The 27,007-nt window shown below is 36.5% G+C and overlaps 1 protein-coding gene across 2 annotated transcripts in view; it reads right to left on the minus strand.

Moving 5' to 3' along the window:
* Nucleotides 1–27,007, minus strand: part of ERC1 (ELKS/RAB6-interacting/CAST family member 1) — a 291,295-nt gene that overhangs the window by 118,420 nt on the left and 145,868 nt on the right. For both annotated transcript variants that reach the window (XM_009647922.2, XM_009647921.2), the window contains one exon: nt 17,445–17,580. In XM_009647922.2, the coding sequence (XP_009646217.1) occupies nt 17,445–17,580 (136 nt within the window). The remainder of the gene's footprint in view (nt 1–17,444; nt 17,581–27,007) is intronic.

Raw genomic sequence — 27,007 nt, forward strand, 5'->3', positions numbered from 1 at the left:
TCCCTTTGTTTTCTGCATTTTGTTTTTTCTTATTTTAGAGGGTCAGATTTACCCCTTTGTCTTCTGTCCTTTTGTATTTAGGACTCAAATTTTCCACTGTTTCTGTGAAAGTGTTTCATGCCATATACAGAATAAGGAAAAAGATGACTGACTTGGAAAAAAATTCATAATGCAAAAATTAGTCATTGGAGTTTAAAGAATGAACCTGACATTCCTTAATTCCTGCTTTCTAGGTTACATCACCAAGAATACTTGCTGTATGAAGACCATTTCTGGCAGACTCAAAACTGCCACTTTCAATGAGAGTTTTCCAGCAGAGATGCAAAGCTTTGTATCAGACCAGTGCACGACTTCTGGCACAGCTGCCCCTGTGTAGAGACAGGCTAGTATTCAACCACTAGCATCGGCAGCAGTGTTTGTTAGGCTCTGGAGGCAGAGGAGCTTTCTGCTGATGGTTACTTCCCAAAGTGGATTCACAGGGCAAGCAATTGCCCATTTCTAAAGAAACAAGTGGAGAGATCTTCATTTCACAAACAGGAATTGCAGAACACGTTTTCAAATTTTCTGAGTCTTTCTGAAACACTGAAAATATCTTCCAAAGCTACTTTATAGTTATGATTAGCCTGACCAAAGACTCATCAAAAAGAAGAATAACAAGTTTACAAAAAACTCAGCACAGAATATTAATGATGCCAGACATGAAAAAATATTTACTTCCCTATCTGCATTACACAATAACTATCAACTATACTTCTCGATATATTATTCATGGATAGCCAAGAAGTGTGGAAATGTAGCTCTCCATTTCAAACAACAGAAGTGGGAGTGGTTCATTTGAACAGCTGCACGTAAAATGGAAACTGCTTTAAAATAAGAATGCCGGATAAAACATTCTAACACGTAAGGTATGTCCACTCTTCATCCCAGGCAAACATTTAAGAAGTGTATTTGACACTGTATTAACCATGACACCATATAGTGCACTACTCCGACAGGTGAACTTTTGAGGGACTGGAGGAAGAACAATTGATGGTACCAAAACTGATCAAGACAGTGCAACATTACCTGCACTTGAAAGGTCTGCATTCATATCTAATTACTTTTCCTAAAATAATACACAAAATTTTCCATATACACTAGAGGGTCACAAGTTAAAAAAACCCAGTGTTGATTTACAAACAACTGCCTAGAAATTATGATCTTTTAACTTTGGTCTAATACTAATAACCCATCTAGTAAGGACAGATTAGTCACAAGATTTCACTTTCTGTCTCAGACAAACCTAGCTAAAAGATGTGCACGTTTACTCTTGTAATGGTGTCACAGTGTGGGTAACCACCTTACAAAACCACGCTGATGCCTGGCAGGAGTAGCAGGCTGTTGCTTAGCCAGATAGCACCTCCACTAGTGCAGAATAGTCTCAAGACACTTTTAAATAATGACTTTTTCTAGCTCTTTGATTCATGACTAATTGATTAGCATTTGAATTATTAGTTTTTAAAATACAAGCTGCTGTTTCTAACAAAACATACTAATAGAGAAAAAGTAAATAAAAACAAAGCAGCATTTGCCTTTTAACATACCAGCATGTTTTTCCAGTTGTTTAGCTCTAAACTCTGAAACGTGACAAGCTCATGCTGACCTTCAACCTGGGCTGCTGCTGCTTTCCTCTTTTTAGTTACATGAGGAATTCTATCTTTATTGTGATAAGCATTAGACTCTGGAGAAAAACTTCTGTTAACTATAACTACAGTTATAACTTTTTTCCTGCACTGACTGATCCTCTGAAGCAGCGGACTAGAGTGCAACTTGAGTTGCTTCATACATACATTAGAAATGACACTGAGGGCAAATTTATCTTCCTGTATTTTGATAAAATTGCAGAATGACAAACAGTTGCAGTCTACTTTCATGAAGCTTATACAGATGACTATTCAGAAAGAAAAAAAGAAAGTTACTTACCTGTACAGTAACTGGATTCTTCAAGATGTATCACCCACCCAAATATCTCCATGACCCTCCCTCCCTCTCCTCCTGAGTCCCATATGCATGAGATTCCACAGCAGAGATGGAATTAAACTGGGATAGAGGAGATAGCTCTGCCTTTATGCTCACTGGTGGCAGCACAAAGAAAATTAAAAACCCATTCAACACTGTGGGAGTGCCAAGAGTTCAGGCACAATAAAAATTTTTGCTACCCATACTATGATCCTGTAGCCAATTCGTATGCAAAACTCATTCCAATATATGTCCATCTGAAAGCCTGAAAGGAAAAGGAGGTGTGACTGACACACATTTCTGGGCTTTTTCTTTCACTTCAGGAAGGAAGTGGTAGGATGTCCAAGTGATGCATGTTAAAAGGATGTATCAATATAATCTATCCTGCCTTCGTGTGATGTGTAATCTGCCATGAAGTTTTATGGAAGTGCATGAAATAGTATATAAGTTTTCACTGAGGCATTTAGGTTCAATTAAATCTGAGGTATCCTGGCAAACTTCTTTACAACTGTGTCTTGAACTAGACTCACAAAGGTCTTTATGGCCTTACTTCACTCTTTGAATTTTGCCTGTGTACTTTCATAGACCAGAAGGGAAGAACACAGTACTGGAAGTGTTTCGAACTAGGAATCAATTATTTCTTAAACAGTGAAATCATTACATCATTCCAAGCCCTTATTCCTGTGAACTATTGCTCTTTCTTATCATCTATTTCCTCAAGAAGCCATAACCTAAATAAAGAAGCTAATGACAACAATCTCAGTCCACTCTAGATTGAATAAAACCCTGCCCAGAAAGAAAAATCCTCCTTTGTGGAGGAGGATTTCCAGTAGATAAGTGGAACCTGGGAACTCAGGACTGTCAGCTGCCTCAAGCACTACTTAAAGCTTCCTCCTGGATAGAAACTGTCATTTAGTTATTGATACAACAAATTCTTCACCAACATTTGGAGGCAGCCCATCTACAAATGTTAGGAATCTTTCACAGTTAAAAAATATGAAGGCCTTATGAACTGCAACTCTAAAGTGCATGCTGGTTGATTAACATGAGAAGTTGAAATCTTACTAAGCTTCTTCCATAAAGTTGTCTTGCTTCCTGTCTTTGGCCATGACCAGTACCAAATGCGAAAAGGAAAAATTGGTTATGCTGTAGTCAGCCCATTACTGAGGACTTCTGGTTTGCCATTTCTGGAGTCTACCAAAAAATGCCAAAAGACTCTCACTAAATTATGGAAGGTGGGTTTCTGCAGTGTTGGAAAAATAAAGTAACAGAGAGGCAAACTACCATGTGAACAGCTGCTACTATATGTATTGCTGGGCATGAACAAACAGTGGAGTTTATAGAATAACTACAAATGCTAATGCTAGTAACATCAATGTTGCATACAGCTGTCTTGATGCCCTCAATTGGTAAAAGAACTGAAGTATCAGGGGTTACCTGTGATGAGGAAACCTCTGTCTGCCTAGGCAGAAGCTGAGTATATCCAAGTATTAGGTTTATATGAAGTCCTTGTTTCTCACAGAGTGAGCCAAAAAGGGCTTTTTCGTAAGTACCACAACAGCATATATAATTATCATGAGTTCCTGAATGAAAGGAACAGTCTGAGAGCTCAAGAGACAGAAACTGCCAAGCAGGAGCTCCTTGACCAACATTTCCTCATCTTTGGAGAGATCGGACCTGAGATGCACAACGACTGCCTCATTAGGACAACATATGTCAACATTTGGAAAACTGTATCTGCCTATGGGTTGGAATTCAAGCCTGACAAGTTGCAGAAATGCAGAAAAGTAACTACAGAAAACAAAAGGAGAAAAAACTGCAGTAGAAGAATTTCATTCCACTAGGGGTTGAGAGGAAAGTGCAACAAAGCTGGCCACAAGCACTCCATTTGCCACATTGAAAACACGAGGAAGAGCAGAAGGTGATGAGTACATTCTCTTAAGCATACCACAGTGGAAAAAGAGAAGATGTGTACATCCAGAATATGCATGCATGTGTGGATCATCAGTTGCAGAAAGAACAAAAATATATTTATAGCAAAAAGAAAACGGATAAAAATTATTTCCAGACATGATAAAGATAATTGAATCAGTGCATTAAAATTAGCACATTAAAAAAAAAAATAAGGAAGCCAACAGGTTGTGAGAAATGGCCAAAGAATTTTTCTTTTGAAACAGAAAGGTAGAAAATGTAGCAGTGTTTGGACAGCATTGTCTGTTAGGTATCATTGCTGCCGTGTAGGAGAACATTCAAGAGTGATGCAGGACTATAAATGATGCTGCTGACAAAAATACCTGCTCTTGTGTACATGGGAACAATGCACACATTAGAAGTTATGTGTATGGACAAACACTTAAAGAAAATCATAAAACGTACTCAACTACAGAAGTTAATAAAATACAAAGAATAAAAACAGGCAGAGAGCTGCTCTAGCCTGCACCAAGTCCTCATGGCTACCTAATTCATTAAGAAAAAGAAAAAAACCCACCCAGCTAGTAAAACGTGTGTAAAATAACATGACAAATTTATGAAGGGAAACATTGGTATCAAGATTACTTGTATGGAAACTAACTGAAGTGGCAAGCATCTGTAAAAAAATGCTCTTCTCTACATGCTAAGAAAATAAATATAGAACTAATTCATCCATCTGAAGTTATGTGAACTCATTTCTGTTCTTAAACATATAGGTCACAAAGAAGCGGCAAAAAAATACAGATGAAATGGCAACGCTATACAATGGAATTAGCACTGAATATAGCTATCGCTAAAAGAAATAAGTTTGAGGTATGTCAAGATATAAATAATGTTCCATATGTGACACATATATAATCCTAAGGGCAAAACATGCACGTATTTGTCCCTAAAACATATTCACATGGACTACTCTGTGGTCCATGAAAACTGGAAAAGAAATATACCAATGCTAAAGACAGACTGTAATGGGTAACACTCAGATACATGTATATTACTCTTAATGGCTCTAATTTAAATGAAAGGGAAGTGAAAGGGGAGAAAAAAATCCTTAGTGAAAACTTAGTGAAGAGAAATGTTTAATTTGTCACATTGTCTATTTATATGTCTATAAGGACATATAAAGTCCTTAACAAAACTTGTGCATACTGCTATTATTGCCTGAAAATTGCTACAAATTTATTGTATACATTTGTATACATTGTAACCACTGTATAATGTTTCTGGACATTATACAGTAGGTCTACCAAAATGTGTGAACAACTCCAGCCATTCACATTTTTTTTCTTCCAAGATATTTATGTGCTACCACTCAGGTGTATTACTTTTTAAAAGTGCTTCTAAAACATATAGCAGTTTTGTTCAACATCAGGAGCCATCTGAAATACACAGAGCTTGGGGTAACAATAAGAAAGGAGCTTAATCAATAGTAGTTGAATTATGTCCGTAATAAAGCTCTGTAATTCCAATATCCCTCTCTGCTACTGAAGAGGAATTCCAGTGCAATCTACATTATTATGCATTTCTTGAAGGAGAATGGAGAGGAAGGAAAGCAAAGAAAAGGACAGTTATAGACACACTTACCCAGGACAGAAGAATTCCTATGAGAAACTAGCAACGTCTCTTCCTGATAGCTACCATGCTTTTGTCACTTCTTTCCTATTACTCCAAGCTTGGCGGTCCCAACACAGCCATCAGTAGGTATGTTGGGTTTGTATAGGCACTTTTCATTAGCAACAACCTAGACAGACTAAAATACCTTGCCAATACTAATAACCAGGTTTACCATTTAGCAGCTCACACAGGGTGCCAACAGCTTTAACATTTTGCTTCAGCTGTTGCAAATGACCACATTTATATTTATTAAAACCTACAGGGACCGTGCTTCTATCTAACCACAGTGGGTCACTGCACAGACTATTGGAATGAGACCCAAGGCTGACAATACAGCTGTGAAAATGTTCTGAAGCAAGCAAAAGTAATAGAGATCTGTAATTGTTACGGGGTTTTGTGGAGGTTTTTTGTTTGTTTCAGGTTTTTTTCTGGTTTTTTTGTTTGGTTTTTTTTTAATTGGGGAAATGCTACTATAAAAAAGATTTCTTCTTCACACATAAATCAATACTATGACTCAAGAGTCCTTAATTGATACGGGATTATAGCAAAAAGCAGTGGCAGTTTTAACTAACTGCACTATTAATACGAAGCTAGAACCCATAAGTTATTCCCTTGATACAGCCCTGCTCCTCTGAACTCTCCCTGTCGGTGTCAGTCCTGTCATCATCACTGTACTGATCTATCACGGTAGCTATAAGACCTACCTTTCTTTGCTCATTTCCAATCATTCAGCCAAAAAAAGCAGCAAAAGCAGCATGCACGGACAGCCACCTACAAAAGTTCACTTCTCCTGTCTTCCCTCTTTTTCATAGCTGAACGTACGACAAAAATTGCTAGTGATACACCACCACTGAGGCAAAGTTTACCCAGCAGTTGATTCCACTGAATCTCTCTCACGGTCTCAAATTCAAAGGGAATTCCTGCAATCACCTCCAGTCTCATATATTCATTCAAGTCCCTGATGCCCCTTCCCTGATTTTCATCGTAGTAGAGTAGCTATTGGATTTGTGCTAGCAATTGCTTCTTTTAAAGCAGCCATCAGTTCCTGGGTAGGACTAACAATCTAGCGAGATGCTAATACCAACCACTATTCTTTTTACTTAATGTAAAAAAAAAAAACTAAACCAAAACCCCAAACATAATTATTTTCACCTTTTCCTGTCTCCCCAACTTCAAACTAGAGATCATCAAAACAATTTCATGTCAGGATTAAATTATCAACGTTTCTCACACCATCTGGGAAGACCCCAACCCCCCTGCAATCCCCCTGGAAGCCAGATACATCAAATGAAGTTAATTTCAAGGACAAGAACTGTCTCTGTCCAGTCTGGATTCAGCTACTGACCAAATATACACACGTTTTGCCTAAAGTATTAAAACTGGTTTCTGTTCTTAATACCTTGAGCAGTAAATGCACAGATCAGCTTTACCACTGTATCTGGAAATCTAAGGATACATTTGAAGAGAGGAAATAAACGTACTTATGGCTTGGATACAATTACAGAAACTTTAAAAAATGTCAGCAAGAAAAGGGTCAGGAAGAATGGAATGACTTAGATGTGTAACAGCAGTCAATTCATATGCAGGTATAGAACACAAAACCCATTAGATAAAATTCATAAGAATGGATTACTGAAAATAAAGAGTTGGGCATTTAGATACTAACATCATCAGAAATAACACTGAAATGAAGTGTTTGAAAAGCAAAGCTTGTTGGTGTATATTCAGTGTTGCACTGATAGTAGCATTTAAACAGGCAACATAGCACCACAACATTCCTAAAAATTACCATTTAAATTCAGTGGCATAAAAACCAAAAGGATGAGAAAGTGGAAACTCTTCCCAATCTGAAAGTTAGAGTAGCTATTGGATTTGTGCTAGCAATTGCTTCTTTTAAAGCAGCCATCAGTTCCTGGGTAGGACTAACAATCTAGCGAGATGCTAATACCAACCACTATTCTTTTTACTTAATGTAAAAAAAAAAAACTAAACCAAAACCCCAAACATAATTATTTTCACCTTTTCCTGTCTCCCCAACTTCAAACTAGAGATCATCAAAACAATTTCATGTCAGGATTAAATTATCAACGTTTCTCACACCATCTGGGAAGACCCCAACCCCCCTGCAATCCCCCTGGAAGCCAGATACATCAAATGAAGTTAATTTCAAGGACAAGAACTGTCTCTGTCCAGTCTGGATTCAGCTACTGACCAAATATACACACGTTTTGCCTAAAGTATTAAAACTGGTTTCTGTTCTTAATACCTTGAGCAGTAAATGCACAGATCAGCTTTACCACTGTATCTGGAAATCTAAGGATACATTTGAAGAGAGGAAATAAACGTACTTATGGCTTGGATACAATTACAGAAACTTTAAAAAATGTCAGCAAGAAAAGGGTCAGGAAGAATGGAATGACTTAGATGTGTAACAGCAGTCAATTCATATGCAGGTATAGAACACAAAACCCATTAGATAAAATTCATAAGAATGGATTACTGAAAATAAAGAGTTGGGCATTTAGATACTAACATCATCAGAAAATAATGAGTTTAAAAACACTGAAATGAAGTGTTTGAAAAGCAAAGCTTGTTGGTGTATATTCAGTGTTGCACTGATAGTAGCATTTAAACAGGCAACATAGCACCACAACATTCCTAAAAATTACCATTTAAATTCAGTGGCATAAAAACCAAAAGGATGAGAAAGTGGAAACTCTTCCCAATCTGAAAGTTTCTCACTTCTTTGTATGAAATTCCATTTTTTTCTATAAAAGCCTGAATAGTTCAGAGGAAAGAGAAAAATAGTTATTGTTTTTCTTTAGCCTTAAGTATTCCAAAACAATCATCTATTGTTATCAGCTTGCAAAGTTGGAAAAAGGACTCCCTGGCTCTTGTCTTCACTCATTTCTTTTCCACGTTCCAGTATTTAAATTTATTTAATATCTGTTTGAACAGAAGCTTGTCCTTATGTTTACTATCTTCTTCCTTTTCTTTACCTTTTCTACTTTTGCCATCTCCTTTCTGTGGTGGATGGCCCAGATCATTACACCTTATTGAAGAGGTGAATGCACTGCTGATGTATACAGTGGCACAGTAGTATTTTCTGCTTTGTCATTTAGTATTTCTCAACACTGTTTTTTTTAATAGTTCTTCTAACCAATAGTATTTTGATGAAAATATTTATTCTAATTCCAAGATTGTTGTCATATGGCAATATAGCTAGATCAGAACCCATCACTGTGTACACATATTTAAGATTGTTTCTCCTGAGATATATTAATATGTACTCACATTGAACTTTGTCTGCTATTTTATCCATGAATGAGAGTTATGAGATGCTTGTGGAGCTATATAGGTTATCTTTCAGTTAAGTATACTGAATAAACCAATAAATAGAATTCAGAAATTTAGAGACATTTAATCTCTTTTACAGAAAATATTACATTTGCCATTTTTAATCAGATACATTACCTCAGCGTAAAACAATAATTCTTCCATAGCACTAGGGCATAAAGACATATGCAGTTATAATGCAAAAAAACATTTACAGTTTAAGAATACTCAGTGGTTCTTCAAAAGAAGAAAGAAAAAAGTACATGGGTGGTGATTGGCATGGAGAAGAAAGCTGTGAACTAGAAGGGCATAGATAACTGTTGTTGGGACACTGAATTCCTTTAGCTTTTATTCCCTTGCTTTTAACGCCCTGTTTGGAAAACCATCCGACCAAGTTGGGCCTGGTGTCATCTGCAAACTTATTGAGAGTGCACTAGATCCCCTCATCCAGATCATCGATAAAGATACTAACCAGAAACCATTAGTTAGAAACCATTTTCAACACTGCAAGTAAAAAAAAAAAAAAGCTTGTGTGAGAGAGAAAGAGAAGGAAAAAAAATCAGAATAGAGAAAAAATGCAAATATATTGCCATTTCTCAGGCTCATGAAATAAGACACCAAAATGAAAAGAGAGCTGTTCTTCCCCTTGAATGTACTCCTATTGTTTTGCTTAAATCTGGCCCTCAATTTTTTCTACTCCCAGGAGAGATCTCCTCACAGGAACCACACCATGTTGTCAACAGTTACATTAATCTCTCTGACAGTTTTTAGGAAAGGAGTTTGAACTCAGATACTAATCTTGGGGGGAAAAAAAAAAAAAATCCATGCAAAAAACATCTAGTGGTTAAGGTTGTTGGCACACATTCAGCTGTCCAGTCTTCACTGTACTTAGTTTCTGGCATATCATAAAGGGTACCAACGCTGCTCTTTGCCAAACAGGCAAGAGAGTACAAACAGCAGGTTTCATCTTCCACTGACACCTCATGTTTCTGCAGAAAAGACTGGGTGAAAGTGTGTCTGGAGACTAATATTCCTGATGGATCACAGAGAAACGTTAGGATGTAGGGAGTCCTCTTTCCTCTATTAAAAACTCTCAAGGCATATAATGGCTTTCCCTCACTACAAATCTCCATTTGCAGTTAAGGAAATACTGGGATAATTGGGAGACTGCCGAAAGCTAGTTGTAAATAGTGACTTTCATGAAATTTTTCCAGCTGCCTGTTCAAAACTGCAGAGCATTTTTACATTATATAAGACAACAGAGTTAAATGGTTCATCTTTTTTAAAGATGTCAAGGCAGCGAATATGTCTAACCTGAACATAATAAATGTATGGTAAACTAAACCATAAAGTGAAAACAAATAGAGCAGATGGCTAAGTGTCTACCCAGGGATATGCTTATCCATTCTAAATGTCAAGTCTCTTCAAGCTTAGTTTCTGTAAATGTTACGGTAACATGTATTCTGTAAGGAGTGCTCTCTTCTGGTCAAACACAGAAGAAGGTAATTCCTTAACAATATATTTAATGTCATAAACATTGATTATGTAGAAATGACAGATTCTGTCTCTATAAGAACTGCCACATCAAACCTAAGAACAAGGCTTTATATGTATTCTGATATTCAGAAATGTATATTGTATTTTAGATGGAGGAAATACATCTCCCTTCTCTACTGACACAACTGAACAATTCATAAAGCAACAGAGAAATATGTTTTGAGACAATAATGTTCATGTTCAGAAGTACATTATTTTTGTTGCTGCTTCAACATGCACCACTGCACACATGAGCAACAACAGTTACTCAGACCTTGCAAACACTCATCAGAAAAAAATGCCTTTACTAAAACTGGAGACAGGGCTATCCCCACAATTTCTCATGGCTCACAGCTTACATTGTAAGAATAGTAACACACCTAAATCTCACACATTCAAGAAAATTAAGAAATGGGCGAGGTAAACTTATACTTATTTACTGGTCACCCATACTACTATATACTCTGTCTGTACGCAGCTGTTTGGAGAAATACAGAGATCAGATTTCGGTATGGAAAATTAGGAAAATTGGTATTGGAAACAGACCCAGGTAAATACCCTTAGGGCTTAACGTGTACAAAAGTTTGTCCTGATGAGCTTCCTTTCAGTAAATGGAGATTTTACTGTCTCACAAAGTCCATCAGATCCAAAAGGATAAGAGATGAGAAGGACTAATAATCCTAAGAACAGGACCTCACCTGAGCAGATGCTGCAGGACTTAATTTCATTCCTTCTTGTTTGTCAAGATAATTTTCCTATCGTCTCCTGTTTATTTTCTGGCAATCTGTTAGCAAGTCTTCATGCTCTTCCCCAAAATAAAGTTGCACTTTATGACTTCGATAGAGAAAATGGAAGAAACCTTCTCTTTTAGCTAGAAGCTAATTTTTACGTGCACTGCTGTCTTGCTGAGATGGAAACCCAATAGTGTAATTTGTACATGAACATGTAATTTCATGATATTGCTATTTCATATTATCCACTAATTTTTGGTACCGTGCAGTATTTCTCCACTATTCAATGAACTAGCATTTCTTTCTAGTCCTGTTTCTATGATGTTAAATGATAAAAATTATTATGGTATCAACATTGTGAAAGTTCCTATTAGAGAGCACTGTGAGTGAAGAATACCATACCTGAGTATTGTCTATAACTACTATAGTACTTCATACAGATAAAACAAAATATGAAGTGAGGCTCTCTATGCATCATCCATACATTATCTATTTCATATAAGTAGATGTATCCAGGAATATGATTAATTATGAATTTTTAATTCCCCCCCAAAATGCTAAAATTCAAAGTAATTCCCCCTGCCCCGAGAAACTTCCCCTCACTATGAGTCACAAAAGCCCAACTAAAAGGTCATCATTTTTGGAACTTCTCCCAGACATCCAGGAAAGTTAGGAAAAGCTCTCTTGACAGGGAGAGTTACAACATGATAAGAGTAAGAGCTAGTTTTTCTCCAGGCATCTGCCGGGGTTAAATATTTGCTTGTGTCTACAGTAACTGCACATACTGTGCTGAAAATCACAACCCTCCATGCTGCAACTTTTGTTGTATCTTCTGTAACGTACTGTAAAAGCTGATGGAAATTTAAATTGTTACTGGAATGTTGTATTACTAACAAAACATGATGTGTATTAAAGTCTCTACTGCATGTGTATATCTTGTTTTCTAATGCGTAGCCAGCTGTCACAGAATCTCTCAAGGAATAATTTTCATACATTTATTCCATTTATATTTTTATGAGGCATGACTGTTCTTTAGAGCTTGTATTTGTTCATACCTGCTGCATTTTCATTAACAAAAGTCCTATGTAATACTGAGAGACAGACAGTACAATTCTGATTCACATGATCTGTGAACTCAGAATCATATTTTTGCTTAGTTATTGAGAGCATATAACAATGTTAAGTTTCATCCTTTATGCCGAGCTAGGAATGATCTGGTGACTACCAAGAAAAAGTTACCTCTTCAAAACATGCTAACAAATTTCTTAAAAATTGACTTGCAAAGCAAATTCATATCCTCTTTCAGCACTTTATGTCATGAGCTCTGGCCTAGAGGACAGAAGGAGGATGACCTAGAACTGAATATACCATTTAGTGAAATTATAGCCACCTGCGTAGGTGCTAATGGCATCTAGTCAGGCCCAGGGAACATGAACACCTACAAGGCTGGGCAGCACAGAGAATTATCCAGGGATAGGGAGGCCAAAACTTCTCTCTGATATAATTAATGTCTTCAAAGTACTGGGAGAGGAAGAGAAAGAAAAATCTGAGCTCAGTGAGAAAATATAGGTCTGGTACGTCAGACTGTTCTCTGGAATAAATCCTGCAGATGCAAGATGGCATTAAAGAATAGATTTCCACCAGCTGAAATGAAGTAGCTGACAGTTTCACGGGCCTTAACATGTTGAGCTGTGCTATCCAAGGGGTAAAGAAAGTACTCTCCACTCAGCTGGCAGGCAAGGCGGGAATCTGATATGGCAGTGGTCTATATGGAAGAGAAATTAGCCAGGAACTCAGCACTTGAAATTCACTTATCCCAAGAAAACATGTAACACTATTTAACTAGCATAACCAATTTGCTTCAAAGCTGATGATGCCTAGAAAGTTATGGAAGAAATCTTGAACTTTAAGTTTGGAAAGCTTTTCTGTAAATCTAACCATTTCTTCAGAAGCTTTGTACACACTGTCCAAAAGCAAGTCCACAGATTAATTAGGCAAGCACGAGCACTAACAGCTGAAAGACGACAAACCATCATTTTCATCGTGGCATGGTATTACCATCAACAGATCAGATGAAAAAACTTCAGTCACCCTACCCTCAAGATCCAATCATAGCATGTCAAGAGGAAATTCTTCAGTAATTTAAGACCAGATGTACTGGGCTTCACTTGGGCTTTCAGATTTTTGAATGCTGATACCGACTGTGTGTACATGCTATGATACCTCATAACAAATACTTCCTGATATTTAATGAATTTAGAAGGTTCACTTGATGAGAAGGTATTTGATTAGCTAATCATTTCATCGAGCTTTGTCTGGATCCCAGTAAAAGCACGACTGAACAAAAATTTGCACATTTGTTTAGACTGAAAATTCAGTTCTTTCCACTAGAATGATGTTTCCTATTTACTGCTCAATATCATAAAAGAATTATATAATCACAAGAAACAAAAACATACACTTGAATATATAATTCATGGATTAGGAATTACACATTAAATGATCTAAGCCTGGGTGTGGAGAAAGAAGAAAAAAATTAAGAAATGTACTTGGTGTGACAGCTAAAACTTTCAAATATATTTTACACAGCTTTTGGACATATAGTTTGTCAGCAGCAATTAGAAACTGATGGATAGCTGCTGTAATACAGATCCAACAGTACACAACTCCATGCCACAAGATATTCTGAAATTCCTCCTAAAAACTCTGGAAGATGCTGCAAAAAAATATACATGCTACCTTCTAGATGTCAGTTCCAAGTACCCATTCAAATATCATGAAATTTCAGTAAATGTTACCTTTCTAGGACAAGAAAGCCTATCGATTCCTTTTCACAATAGCCGAGCTTTAGTTACTTGAAGCAAAAACTTTCTACTCCAGCCCAACAGCTTGTTTTTTTTATCCTGCTTATAGACCAGACACTCGTTAACCTCTCAGATCTCTGGAGAGTTGTGGTTTAAGGGAACCCAGGAGGAAAAGACAAATTTGGAAAGCCATTTATCCATCTCACTAGAATTGAGACATTATGGTTTTCATTCTTCCCCCACTCCCCAAAATACCAAATTTCCATCATCAGAGCTCTCTGAATAAACGAACAGTTTGTTACTGGACTCAGGAAGAAAGAAACCACATGCCTGTTAGGGACAGAGAGAGGAGGAGTGGAGTATGTGCTTGGGAGCGTGTTTATTTGACTGGATTGCAGACGGTCAACCGAAGAACATGCAGATCATATATTTTTAAGCATTTCATAATGTCTTATTATTAATTCCAGCCAAAACCACCATGACCAAAATTATCTGAAATTGGTGCTTGTGTGTCCTGACCCCAAAGCCAACAATGGTTATATAAAAAAAATAATTTTAAAATCTTCGTTCCTCTTACGTTTTAATCTTTTTTTAATCGATTAGAAGTTGCCTTTAGAGTCTATGGAGAAGACAGGTCTCCATAACTAACACATCGAAATGTGGTCCTGGGTAAATTTTACTTCCAGGAAACGAAAACGTTGCAGTCCTTGAGAAAGGGACGCTATAAGCAGAGGGCTCTTCTGAAGGAAGGAGTTTTTATTGAACCTGTCACTTGTCATTAAACACTCCATATTTCACCTTAGCCTGATATTTTCATTAGAGCATACAGACCTTTTTCATCTGTGAATGAAAGCATTCCCTTCAGCCTTGTGTTGAATACGGGGAAAGACTCTCTAAAATTGAGCCCACCCAAACAGGACAATTAGGTTCACAAAAGCAGGAAAGGCACTAGGGAGAAATCAAGTAACATTAATACTATGATAACTTATACATTTCATTGTTGACTATCACAACCCACTTCAATCTTAAATTCTTATGTGCATTTAATAATGTTTATTTTTAATCTCAGAAATGCTTGCATGTAATTATATAGAAAGCAACAGACACCAGTGCAGAATAAATCACAACATAAGCAAAGTGGAAGAAAGTATGTACTGCTGTATAGACATCTCTAATCGGAAAACCTGAATGTAAAAAGGTAACAGTAATAAAATTATACACTTTGACATCTTTGTTTCCAATTTTAGCTTCCCTATTAGACCACCAACCTACAACAAAGTAACACTGGAGAAAAAGAGAAAACTATGAAACAACTTGGCTTCCTCAAAAGAGACAATTGGTTATTTGTTTCTCGTTCCTAGACATAAATTCCTTACTTTGAAATAAAAAAAAGAGGAAATATTTAGAGCAAAATTACGCTAACTATGCTATCATAGTTTTATATTTATGATCCCTCTATCGCTAAAACACTTTACTTAAAGAATTGGATAGTACATTGCAAGGACAACTAAATCTTCTTAAACAACTCTGATACAAAGCAGTACCATTTTTTGCCACCTAGTTTCTGAGGAAAAGCTGCCTCACCACTGCCACCAAAGCTGTACAATCTCTTTGAAATATCACAAACTGGTGTTAAATAGTTTTAACACGACTTAAATTATCAGTATCCAGAACATCACTGTCTGTCCATTGCCATGTGCAGTTGCAGAAACACATTACGTAACTTACTGTTTCAAAAAAACCCCAAACAACCAAAAACAATGCAAATAGGAGCTGAGAGAAAACAAATTTCAGGCTTTTTCCAACACATTCCATTTGTGTAAAAGAAAGAAGAATGAAAAGGGAAAGAATAATTGTGGGGGGAAAAGCCAGAAAAGCAAGCCACACCTCTTAAAATCTGAAAGTGCTACAGCAGAATGAAAAAGATGATCTTGTGGAATGGTATCATTCGACAAATACACCACGCACGTAATTGCAAGACAAATGTCAACTACTGCTTATCTTTTTAAACTTAAAATATTGATTTACTCAAACGCCAATTAAAAATCTAACAAAATATTGTATTAGTTTTAGGAACTTTTAAATGACATTTCACTAATACAATGAGAATTGTGTTATTTGAACTTAAGCTGCTGCATATCGAGAGCCTTGTGGATTGCCATAGCATCACAGCCACAAAACCCATTAGCAGATGTAGAAATCTCACATCCCAGCCTTTTATAAAAGCCTGAAGTTATGAAACAATTTTCATACACTTGGAACTTAACTATTTCAGTGCCCTGAACATACAGGACTAGAACTGAAGGGGGAAAACCACAAAATGGTGCATCTGAAAGCATTCCACACGGACACATATTTCTGTAGTTCTTTCAAAAGTTCTTAAAGAATTGAAACCATCCCCCTGGAATTCCACAGAACAGAGTAAAGAAGTATCTGTTTAAATTAAGGAGGGGATTTATCTTTGCTAGTGAACTATTACGATTTATTCTATGTCTTCATTGTAGATGTATTAAGATATGTAGCTGGTTACAAGAAACAGGATTTAACTTAGGATAACAAAGGACAATACCTATGAGAAGGCCTGCTCTTTAAAGATTTAAAAAATAACTTTCAAAGCTCTCAAGGGTAGTTTACTGTTTCCATGTTTATTTTCACTCACCAAAAGCAAAGTTATTAATCACAGGCAAAATACCTATTATCTCCCCATTTAGTATCATGGTATCTTTGCTTTATTTCATGGCAATGGTTTAACATATTTATGACAGCACTTGAAAACTTACCTTTTGATAAACCACCTATAGCTAATATCAACATATAGCACACTGAGAAATATTTGACTTGCTTTCATACTGGTGACTTTCATATGCATAGGTAGACTTGAGGTAACTAGGTAATTCTGCAGGGCAGCAGCATGTTATAGTTTCAGAAATGAAACAAACTGACTAGTAAGCGTACCAAGGATTCATGAGGTAGAGTAGGATTTCACTGTCAAACAAGGATGAGTAAACACAAAAAGCCCATGGTCCTCCAGTTACCTCATAATAATTTCAATTTACCATAGGAATACTTACTTAGTTGTCTTTCATGTACTGAAGAAAAGGCACCAATATAAGGTAAAACCAGCTGGGAAAATATACAGAACAGCTAAAGAAAAAGGCTGTTAGAAGAGCAGCGAAGAAAGAAATGCCACACCAATCTCAATGCTGAAATGATAAAATTATTTCAATGACACACTTCATAACTGAGTTGACAGTTAAAACTATTCTTCCCTTTTATGAAAATGGGGTAAGCTACAAAGTCAGCTGAGGGAGGCAGCTTTCTTTGAAGTGCTCTGGGATAGATGCATCCTTTCAATCAATCAGTAACAAATTTCTTAGGTAACAGCTATGAAAATGGATCGGGGGTACAGCGGAGAGCGATTGGCCACGTTGCTTTAATTGAATTCCTATGTTACCTGAAGCTGTTGGGAGCTGTCATTAAGATTATCCTCTCGTCTCCTGGCCTCCTCCAGCATCTGTGCACTCTTCTTTTTCTCCACTTGCTCTTTGTGCTTCAGATTTGCTACTTTCTTATTTTGATCTTTAACTTGCCTGTAAAAGAGAAGAGCACTCAGAGCGTGGTCCAGAGCACGCTTCCCGCCAGCTCCGGCACTGGGCAGCTGGACTGGGGAAGGGTGAAACTCTCAAGGACCATCACTTCATTCGTAGAAGGTCACCAACACCAAACTCATCCTTCAGTGTTACCCTCAGCTGTTAATTCAGCCAAAAGAATGCTTTGTTTTGCTCATTACCATTAACCTGAATGTGGAAATTTCTGACAAAACCACCTTAATTATTATTTGGTATAAACTGTTAATCAAAAGATGCACCTGCCCTCTTGTGACTATGTGCCACATGGAAATGTTTTCACTGTTCATACATAAAAGTACATATAAAAAATGCAGACATTTAATAGCCTATTGTGCTTTGGGTACCACTATATCTAATGTAAGGAATATATGAGGATTAAAAGGAAAAACTAATGAAACCTGGCTTGAATATAGAGGACTATCTACAAGATCTAGGCAATCTGTCTCCAGAAGTAGAACTACTTCTTTTCAGCCTCGCTGTACTTGTTCACTAGATATTTTGAGGGATTTCCTAGCCTTTCTTTTTACAGAAACAAGCAAGTAAGAACAAACTATTTCAGAAAGTGTGCAGAATTTCCTTTTCACTTGCATCTATGAATTATTTTTGATGATCCTGGCAACTACCATTGCCTACAGGCAGACAGGGTTTGGCCTTTCTGGGCATTAAGACACATGGAGTATTGAATCTAATTACAGACCCTTTAATCTCAGCCTCCTGACCACAGAGAACTTAAGTCTAAACTTTTAGTCCAATCAAAACAAAACAGGCTAGCTTTGCTTCCTCAGCCCTTTTTCCATAATTATATCTGGAGTTTGGATTTTGGAATAAAAGACAGATTCTTCAGTCGTAAGATTTCCCCCAAACATCATGCAAGTAGTAGAGACGGCTCTTTAATTTACTGTTTAGAAAGCAGAATGATATACTAGCTTCCTATCTGGTATGTTATCCACACAGAGAGGGAAGAATGTTTCTTCTGTATTTCAGAAATACTTTTAGAACAGATCACAAACAACTCTGATCGCTTTAATATTTTCTTCAGAACTCACAACAGAAGTATGATCAAGAACATATCTCTTGGTGATATATATGTTCAAATTCTGTGGCATATGGGTAGTCAGTGCTTTGAGTTCTTCGAAAAAAGAAAATGTAGGTTCAACACTGAGCTTTTTGCAATGTAAGCCAACTGGAGCTGGGAAAATTGCAAAGACAGCAATTTTTCCTTGGTGCTAAACAAACTTCTATTAGTGTGAAAAAGTGCTGATGGCCTCCAGAGACGAAGAAAAAAAGGAAAGTCCTTTTTCTGATGATGTTGAAAAATTATTGGCATACTTAACTACCTTGTCCAACAGTTACAGCTGATTTGAGTCAGGACGCTTTTTAAACACAACCAGTATAATTGTTAAGTTGTTCTAACCCAGTGCTGCACACTGGCAATGGGCTCATTGCCCAGTTTAAAAGCAGACTTGTTCAGTGATTAAACAACTTATTGGAAATATTACATTGGCACCAACTCAGCTTATACAATACACGGTTCTATCTGTCCAATAAAACAAACATAGAAAGTACAGCTAAGTTAATGCAGAAAATTAAAATATGTAAGCCCAACACATTCAATGCCACATGAGAATTCTTATTCGACTTCTAAATTAAAATTAGGGGAATTAATTATTTTTTATAAACTTGCAAGCCCAGATTCACTTATTGGGGAACTGGTCTGTTACTGTAATCTACTGGTTAGATAAGAGAAACAATACTAATAAAGCCACAACCCTCATCAAAACACGTCTGAAGTAGATCAACTCCTGCGTGGTCCAGAATGTCTTCAAACAAAATATGTATTTCAAAGAAATGAGTAATTATAAGGATACATACTATTGACATCCACCTTCTCATGTCTGAACCAAAATTAATGTCTTTCTAACATATTAAGGAGATATTCCAAGACAAACTGAAGCTTCCCTAAAGCAGTTTAAAAGATGGAAATCTTGAAATTACCTAGTGCTTGTAATACTCAGGTCAATCCTCATAGCCGTCATACTGTTTGGAAACTTGAATTCGTGTGTAGGATACAACTATCACTGTACCTTTGATGCCAAAAAGCAACAAAAGTTGAGCAATAAACCTTCCAAATGATACAGGTATCTGTGGCATTACCTAAAATTTCCCCAACTTTTTAACTATATAAAGGGAGAAGGTCACGTGAAACTTGAAATCTATAAATCTGTAAGGCTTGCAGTCATTTGATTCATGAAAATACATCTCATCTCAATGCCCATGGTACCATATGATAATTCTCATTTTTACAATACTTCATGCAGATAATTATGTAAAAGGTTTAGCATATACAAGCCCAGAGCCCCTGAACATTTGGAACATGAAAGTTCTATGAAACCATAAAGAATTCATACTGTGATTCTGTAAAGAATCCTCTTTCTTCTGTCAGCTAACTTTCAGTCTTCAAAGCTAACATCAGAGAATCATTTTTTTTATATATATAAACAAAAATAATAGAATATTTAAAAATACACACACATATTTTTAAGATGAACGGACATCAAAAGCTTGATTAATAGGAATCACCCAAATCACTGCTCAAGAAGACAGTTCTGTTACTATTTTGAACACTGAAATACTACTGATGATTGTTATAGAACAATTTCGTCTTCACACCACCACTGAACAAAGTGCAGAACTGGATCCCATACTGAACTGGAACAATAAAATAAAATATGGAAAGTATGCATCTTAAGCGAGCACAGTGCAGCTGGTCCATTCTATGAGGAGATAGTCAAGAGGAAAATAAAGATTTGTCATAATATATGTGCACAAGGAAGCTAACTAGGACTGCAGAAAGAAACAAAGATCTGGAAATCCCTCAGTTTGAGCGCTTAATTTTGTAAACGTAACGTTCTTTTAACTCTTTTGAATGCAATTACACATATATATAGCACATAACCCTGACAAAGGGATAGTAAGGTTTTAAAGAAATCCTTCACCTGTAAGAGTATTTTCATTAAAACTGAAAAAACTGCACAAGATTAAAGATAGTAAAAAGAGAATTGATTAATTACAATTATGGCAACAGCTTAGAGATTTATGAGTGTTTTCTAGAAAGCATTAGTGTTAGCATGTACAGCAACTGAGTAAACACCAATTTGCAATGTACATGTGGAATTCTCATCATAAAATAAAGAGCACGTGAATTTCTGACAAATACAGAACATCATTAAATATTACTCTAAGTAGATCTTCCTACTGAAACATCTCTTTTAAATGGGACTACAGAGGGAGAAAGAATGCTGGTGATTGTAATAAAAATTGGAAAATAAAGCTTTAAAGAAGGATATCACTGGAACCAACAGAAACAATAACAAAACTAACAAAGGCAAAACTACCTCATCTCAGAAGACGTTTATTCTCAGAGTCACCTTCAAATCAAATAATAAAAAAATGTTCTAGTCACATACAAATGAAGAAAAATCTAATGAGAATGTTTATTATGTTGAATTACATTGAAGAATTCCACTCAATTTGGAAATAACAATTTGTTTTGCAATTTTCAGATAATTACTTTTTTTGAGGTACGGCTCCTAAAAAATTTAGCACTCAAAAGTGAAAATTTTTTCCATTGCTTAGAATCTTTCTCCATTTCACAATATGTCATGCCAACTACTGCTACAATGGCATATACTAAAGAAAAGGACGTAAAATCAAAATCAGGTTTCTGATTTAAAAAAAATAAAATCCAAAGTCTTTCAGCTAAAGACAGGCCAAGGTTTTCAGAATTAATCATTTCACATCCTTTGATTTTGGGTGCCCAATTTAAACCATAAGCCTGCTGAAAAAAAAGTAAGATTTCTCAATCTGGACACTGAAAATAATTTAATGACTTATCCTTTTTTTAATGAAACAAAGCTGCATCACTTAAAAAAAGCCACACCTTTCCACTTCTCTGTGAAATTCTTGAATTTCCAGTGATGAGGTACAGCTGAACACCATGGAGAATAAATTAAAATAATCGCAACAAACTATAAAAACTTTCAAATTAGAAGATTTCACATTTTAAAATAATTTTAAAACAGGAAGATTAATATAACCAGTGGACCATCAAGCATTCCTGAAAAGTGTAAAGTCACTTTGTGGCCTGAGAGTCCTTTGGAAGAGTTTTCCTCCGTAATAAGATTAATTGCTTTATAGGCCCTGTTATTTATTAAGGATTTTATGAAATTAAATTTTTCTCTACCAATGTGAATATTTTTTGCATTTCAATACTAATCTCATTATCCATCAGCATATATAGCTGTTAATTCTTTCCTCATATGGATTTTCATGCTACATGTTAATGTAACGTAAGCTATTATTCTCATCTGGTTATATTTTCTGGCATAATGTCAGATGTTCTTCTTGTAAAATAAAAGGTGACAAAATGTTAACTGAAAATGTGCATAAGTTAATTTGAATTTATAATTATATTTTAATATATTTTTCCTTCACAGTTATGTGCCTAACACACAACGGTGTTTTTATAAGAATACATTTACAATGCATTTGAACAGCCACAGAAGCTTACCTTCAAGATAAAATGGATACACACATACTATATTCCCTGATGAATACACGCACTAGGAAAAAATATCCAGATCTTGTGCACAGCTATAGAAACAGCCTGCCTCATTCATCTGGCTTAGGTACTCAGAAAATATTTCTATGTGCCAGTCAGCCATGTCAGAAAGATTGTTTAGCTCGAGCCTTCATTGACGTAGCATTACCACCACCCACAGGACAGTCCACTGTTGCTGCAGCTACTAATCCTGATGGACAGATGGACTTCATTTGCTTTAAAACACACTTCGCTCCCCAACATAAGTTAAACTGATGCAATAGTCAACTTTAGTGAAAAAACCTGCAAAGAAAACTGTATGTAATGAAGTAATAGATTATTTAGTTTAAAATTGCCAATGTGCCTTGTATTATGAAACATTAGATTCTACAATGTATAATATAGAATCATAGAATATCTCAAGCTGGAAGGGACCCATAAGGATCATCAAGTCCAACTCCCTGCTCCTTGCAGGACTACCTAAAACTAAACCATATGACTAAGAGCGACATCCAGATGCTCCTTGAACTCTGATGGGCTTGGTGCCATGACCACTTCCTTGGGAAGCCTGTTCCAGTGACCCACCACCCTTCCAGTGAAGAACCTTTTCCTAATGTCCAACCTGAACTTCCCCTGACACAGCTTCATTCTGTTTCCTCATGTCCTATCACTGGTGACCAGCGAGTAGATCAGCACCTCCTCCTCCACTGCCCCCCTGGAGGAAGCTGATATCATTGCATAAGACCTCTAAGCACTTTGTAGTCCTAAGAGACACAGAGGAGTACATTTATTCACTTGTGGAACGAAATGGAGCAGCTATCTGAAAGACTGTAATACTACAGCAATTTAGGTCAGAGCGCAAAACACACTGTAATGGGAAAAAATTCTGGAAGGAGATGCTGGAAGGTAGGAAACAACCAGCTAAGTTGTCCAGTCCTTTGTTAGGAGTCTTGTTCAGTAATGATTAGGTAGGTGAGAAAAAAGGAAATTTTTAACTGAAAAGAAATCAACATCAACACAACGGGATGCTAATGATCTGAGTTGGACTGATTTAAAACTCACAGGAAAGTGTCCAACGTACTACATTACCCCCACCATTTACTTCATCACTTCTTTCTTTTTAAGGTCTGCCCCACCAAATATTTTAGCTGGCCATGTCCTTAACCTTAACTTACAAATTTAGAAGATCATAAACACAGTGACATAGCTGAGTTGTTGGGTTTTGGGTTGGTTTTTTTTTTTGTAGTTTTGGTATACAAAGAAAAACATTTACATTCTGGGAAGTGTAACAGAAGGAAGCCAAGGAGAAACTCTTCCCAAAAATGCTACTTTGTTTTGAAAATAAGAAAAATCCCTGTTCTGAAAAGTTTTGCTTTGGCTTTTAGTTGTTCAAAACTCACTTCACCTTACCAGTGGCTGATCATCAAACCACAGAGAATAATGGCAGCATTTGGAAAGCCTAATTGCTTAACCTCAAGAAAAAGAAAGTGATGAAAGGAAGCTAAGTAAGTGATGAAGGAAACAGGACTGACCACATCACACAGTCCCATCACCACAACTGGGTGCCTGATTGACAGTCAAAGGAAAGTTGCCAAAGACTGAACAAAGTTCCCTATCTTATGCATTGAAAAATTAGGATCAGGGGAGTTACACACTGCTGAAGATCTACATGGAATTTAGTACGGCTGCATTTATTTTTTTTTAGAACAGTAAGCATTATCTCGGCCTCTTCCTTTGCTTTGTTGGGCTGTACCTAGCAATCCTAGCTTCTTAAGTAGCTTGTCACTGTTCTTCAAAGTTATACTAAGGTCAAAAAATGATGTATTAAATTACCAAGTAAAAGAAACAATAATTTAATTATGCTTTTCAAACAGCTTGGTTTAATATCATTGCCTCCATTGCACATTGCATCCAAGCTAAAAGACTAATCAACATACTTTCCATGAGTTGCTCTTGTTCGGATGCGCAGCTGGCAAACTCCAGCACTCAGTTACCTCTTCTGCTCTTCTGAGCCTTCCCTCCCACAACCTCTCATCATTTTGTTACACTGTTCCTTGCTGTTCTGTGTCATTTATATGATGAGGTAACATATGCCAATGAAAATATTAACAGACCCTGAAAATTTAACTGCTCTGCTGTATGTGAGTCAAGAAGTCCCACAGTGGCTTTAAGAGATGGGGAGGGTGGGCTTCATTTCCTGAAGCAAGGAAATTTTGATTTTTAAAAACAAAGTGCGTGTTCAGATCAGCACTGGAGGGGGCAAGGGATGAAGACTAGAAAGTCTATGGGAAACCAGCTTGCCCCAAATTTAAGGAACAGGAGCCTAACAGCGTCTGAATCAAGAGGTGTGGAAGCCAAAGACTAGAAGCAGATCTCAACTCTACGCTGGCTTTCCTCAGTGTTAAGAATTATCTGCGTGCTATCAGTTCCTGATCCATTCAGCACATTAGCCAGCACATCTCTCGCTTTAGCTAAAACAACATTTTCTTCCAGAAACAGCTGATGGGAAGATACAGGAAAGAGGAGCACATGGCATATGAAGCTAGAAAATCAATATAATAGAAAAATGTAACCTAAATCCTCCTATCATTTAGAAACACCTCACAGAAACCCCATCACCTGACCTGTTAGCAATACATAAAGTTTATAGATAACATATTTCAAGTAGCGAGGTGGCACAAGTTATTAATGTTACATAGCACATTTCATGACAGGATACTAGCAAGTTGTAACCAGAAGCAGCTATCAGCCTGCACTACAGATAAATGCACTAATGTACTACCTTTAAAGATAATTTCTTTAGGAGTGACTAAAGGCCTTCAAACTTGGGTCAAGGCTTCTCTGAGGTAAAATGTGTCAACTGTTGAACTCAACAACCTCCCCCATTTGGCCAAACAATGTGTAATTGTATGTTAATACAATTTTTTTAAAAAGTTTTTCTCTTCTCGCATTAATCTCTCTGATTCGTTCTAGCAGAAGACCAAGAAATATAATCAAAACCAGACAGACTAAATCTGAATGCTACAGGTGCTTCCCCTGTGAAATGTGATTTCTCAGCGATCAGTAGGGAACACACATCTATGGAAACAATTTTCCTTGTGATAGAGTGAAACGATGCAGCATCAACAGTCAGTGAACTTAGAGAAAGGTTCATAATAAATACATTAACAAAAAGAGAAACCTAACTAAGAATGAGAAGCATGCCTCAAATGCATGCTCTAAGCACTGTCAAACTAATCTATTTCAGGGAAAATAGGCTTATTTTTTCCCTCAATGCCTTGATTGAACAACACCAGAATAAACTGGGCTACTCTCCAGTCATGAGGCACTACCCCAATTGCACACAAACAGCGGTGAAGTCAAATGCTGTTGTCGGTAATCTCAACAAAGTTGGAAGAAAAGAAAAAGGTGCCTTAACCAACCGGCTGAAATTGAGGGATTAACAGCAGAGACTAACAGAAGTGTCTTCATTTTAGTGCAACAAGTCCGTATCAAGGTAAGCAACCCAAAAGTTCGCTTTCAGACAGGGCCAGATAGAACATACTAAAACCAAGACACTGTAAAAACTTCAGGTAAACATCTATAGCACCTCATGTTTTCACTAAACTATAATTCCAGTTTTGTAGATGTAATCCACCACACCTATTTGCCCCACTAGCATGCAGCTAAAAAACCCTAATAATACTAATGAGCAGCTTCCCAACTCTTCAAATTCTCAGCATCTATTTACTAGGAAACAAGTTTTGTGATGAAAATAATGAATACATTATTACCAGAATTTCATAATTGATGTCAAATTTAAAATCAGGCTTCAGAGATTAAATATCAAATTCATTATATGTCAAGTTCTGCAATTATTTTTGAAAGCTGATGGCAATTGAACTAGGAAAGAAACCTTTAACCTTAAAATCTTGCAACTTTTAGTTTTTATTGAACCTAAAAGCATTAAAATACAAACTCAAGGTGAACTCTGAAATAAATCTGTAAGATAACGATATGGGTGTTCCTTTATTAAGAAAAATACTAATGCTTTAAGGACCGTCATAAAAGCATTCAGTAGTTCAACAAATAAGTTTGTTCTGTTGCGTTTTTTTCTTCTCCTTTTGTTAATTGAGCAAACAGATGCAAAGCCAAAAACGACATTTATAAAATGGCTGATGGGGCCTCAGTGTGGATTCCTTCTCCCTGCAACATGCTGGGTTAGTTGAATTTGGCCTTAACAGTGTGGGAAGAAGTCCCAAAGGTGCTGTTCCTTTTACCTTTAACTCCAGCGCAGAAGCCAACCACCCTGTGAACAGATCACACACAGCCAGCCACGCTCTGCTCAAGAGACCCGCACCATTTGGCTGAAAAAAGTATTTTCTAAACAGCAATAAAATCTTCCTTATGAATGGCATTTTATTGAGGTTTCAGAGGGTATTTTTGTGATCTAAGATCACACATGTCTCTCTTGACTGCAGTCCCACTAGCCAGAAAAGAAAACAAATCAGAACGCAGCAGTTGTTTTCTTTCATATGGGTATGCAATCTTTTCATTCCTTCTAAAATAATACCTGGTACAACCAATAATTAAAAGAAAAATCAAATGTAAAAATCAGCCATTGAAACAAACCAAAAAACTAATGCAAGTAGAACAAAATTTTAAAAGCAAAGCATTTAAGAACTATGCTAGAGCAGCTTATATTTGCCTTACAGCATAACTGAACAAGCCATCAAGAGAGGAAAATCCTCTTCTAAAAATTTGCAGAAATTTGGCATAACAGTTGAATATTATCCTGTCATTTTGAAA

The sequence above is a fragment of the Egretta garzetta genome, unplaced genomic scaffold, assembly GCF_000687185.1.
Source record: "Egretta garzetta isolate BGI_Z169 unplaced genomic scaffold, ASM68718v1 scaffold511, whole genome shotgun sequence".
NCBI classification, from domain to species: domain Eukaryota; kingdom Metazoa; phylum Chordata; class Aves; order Pelecaniformes; family Ardeidae; genus Egretta; species Egretta garzetta.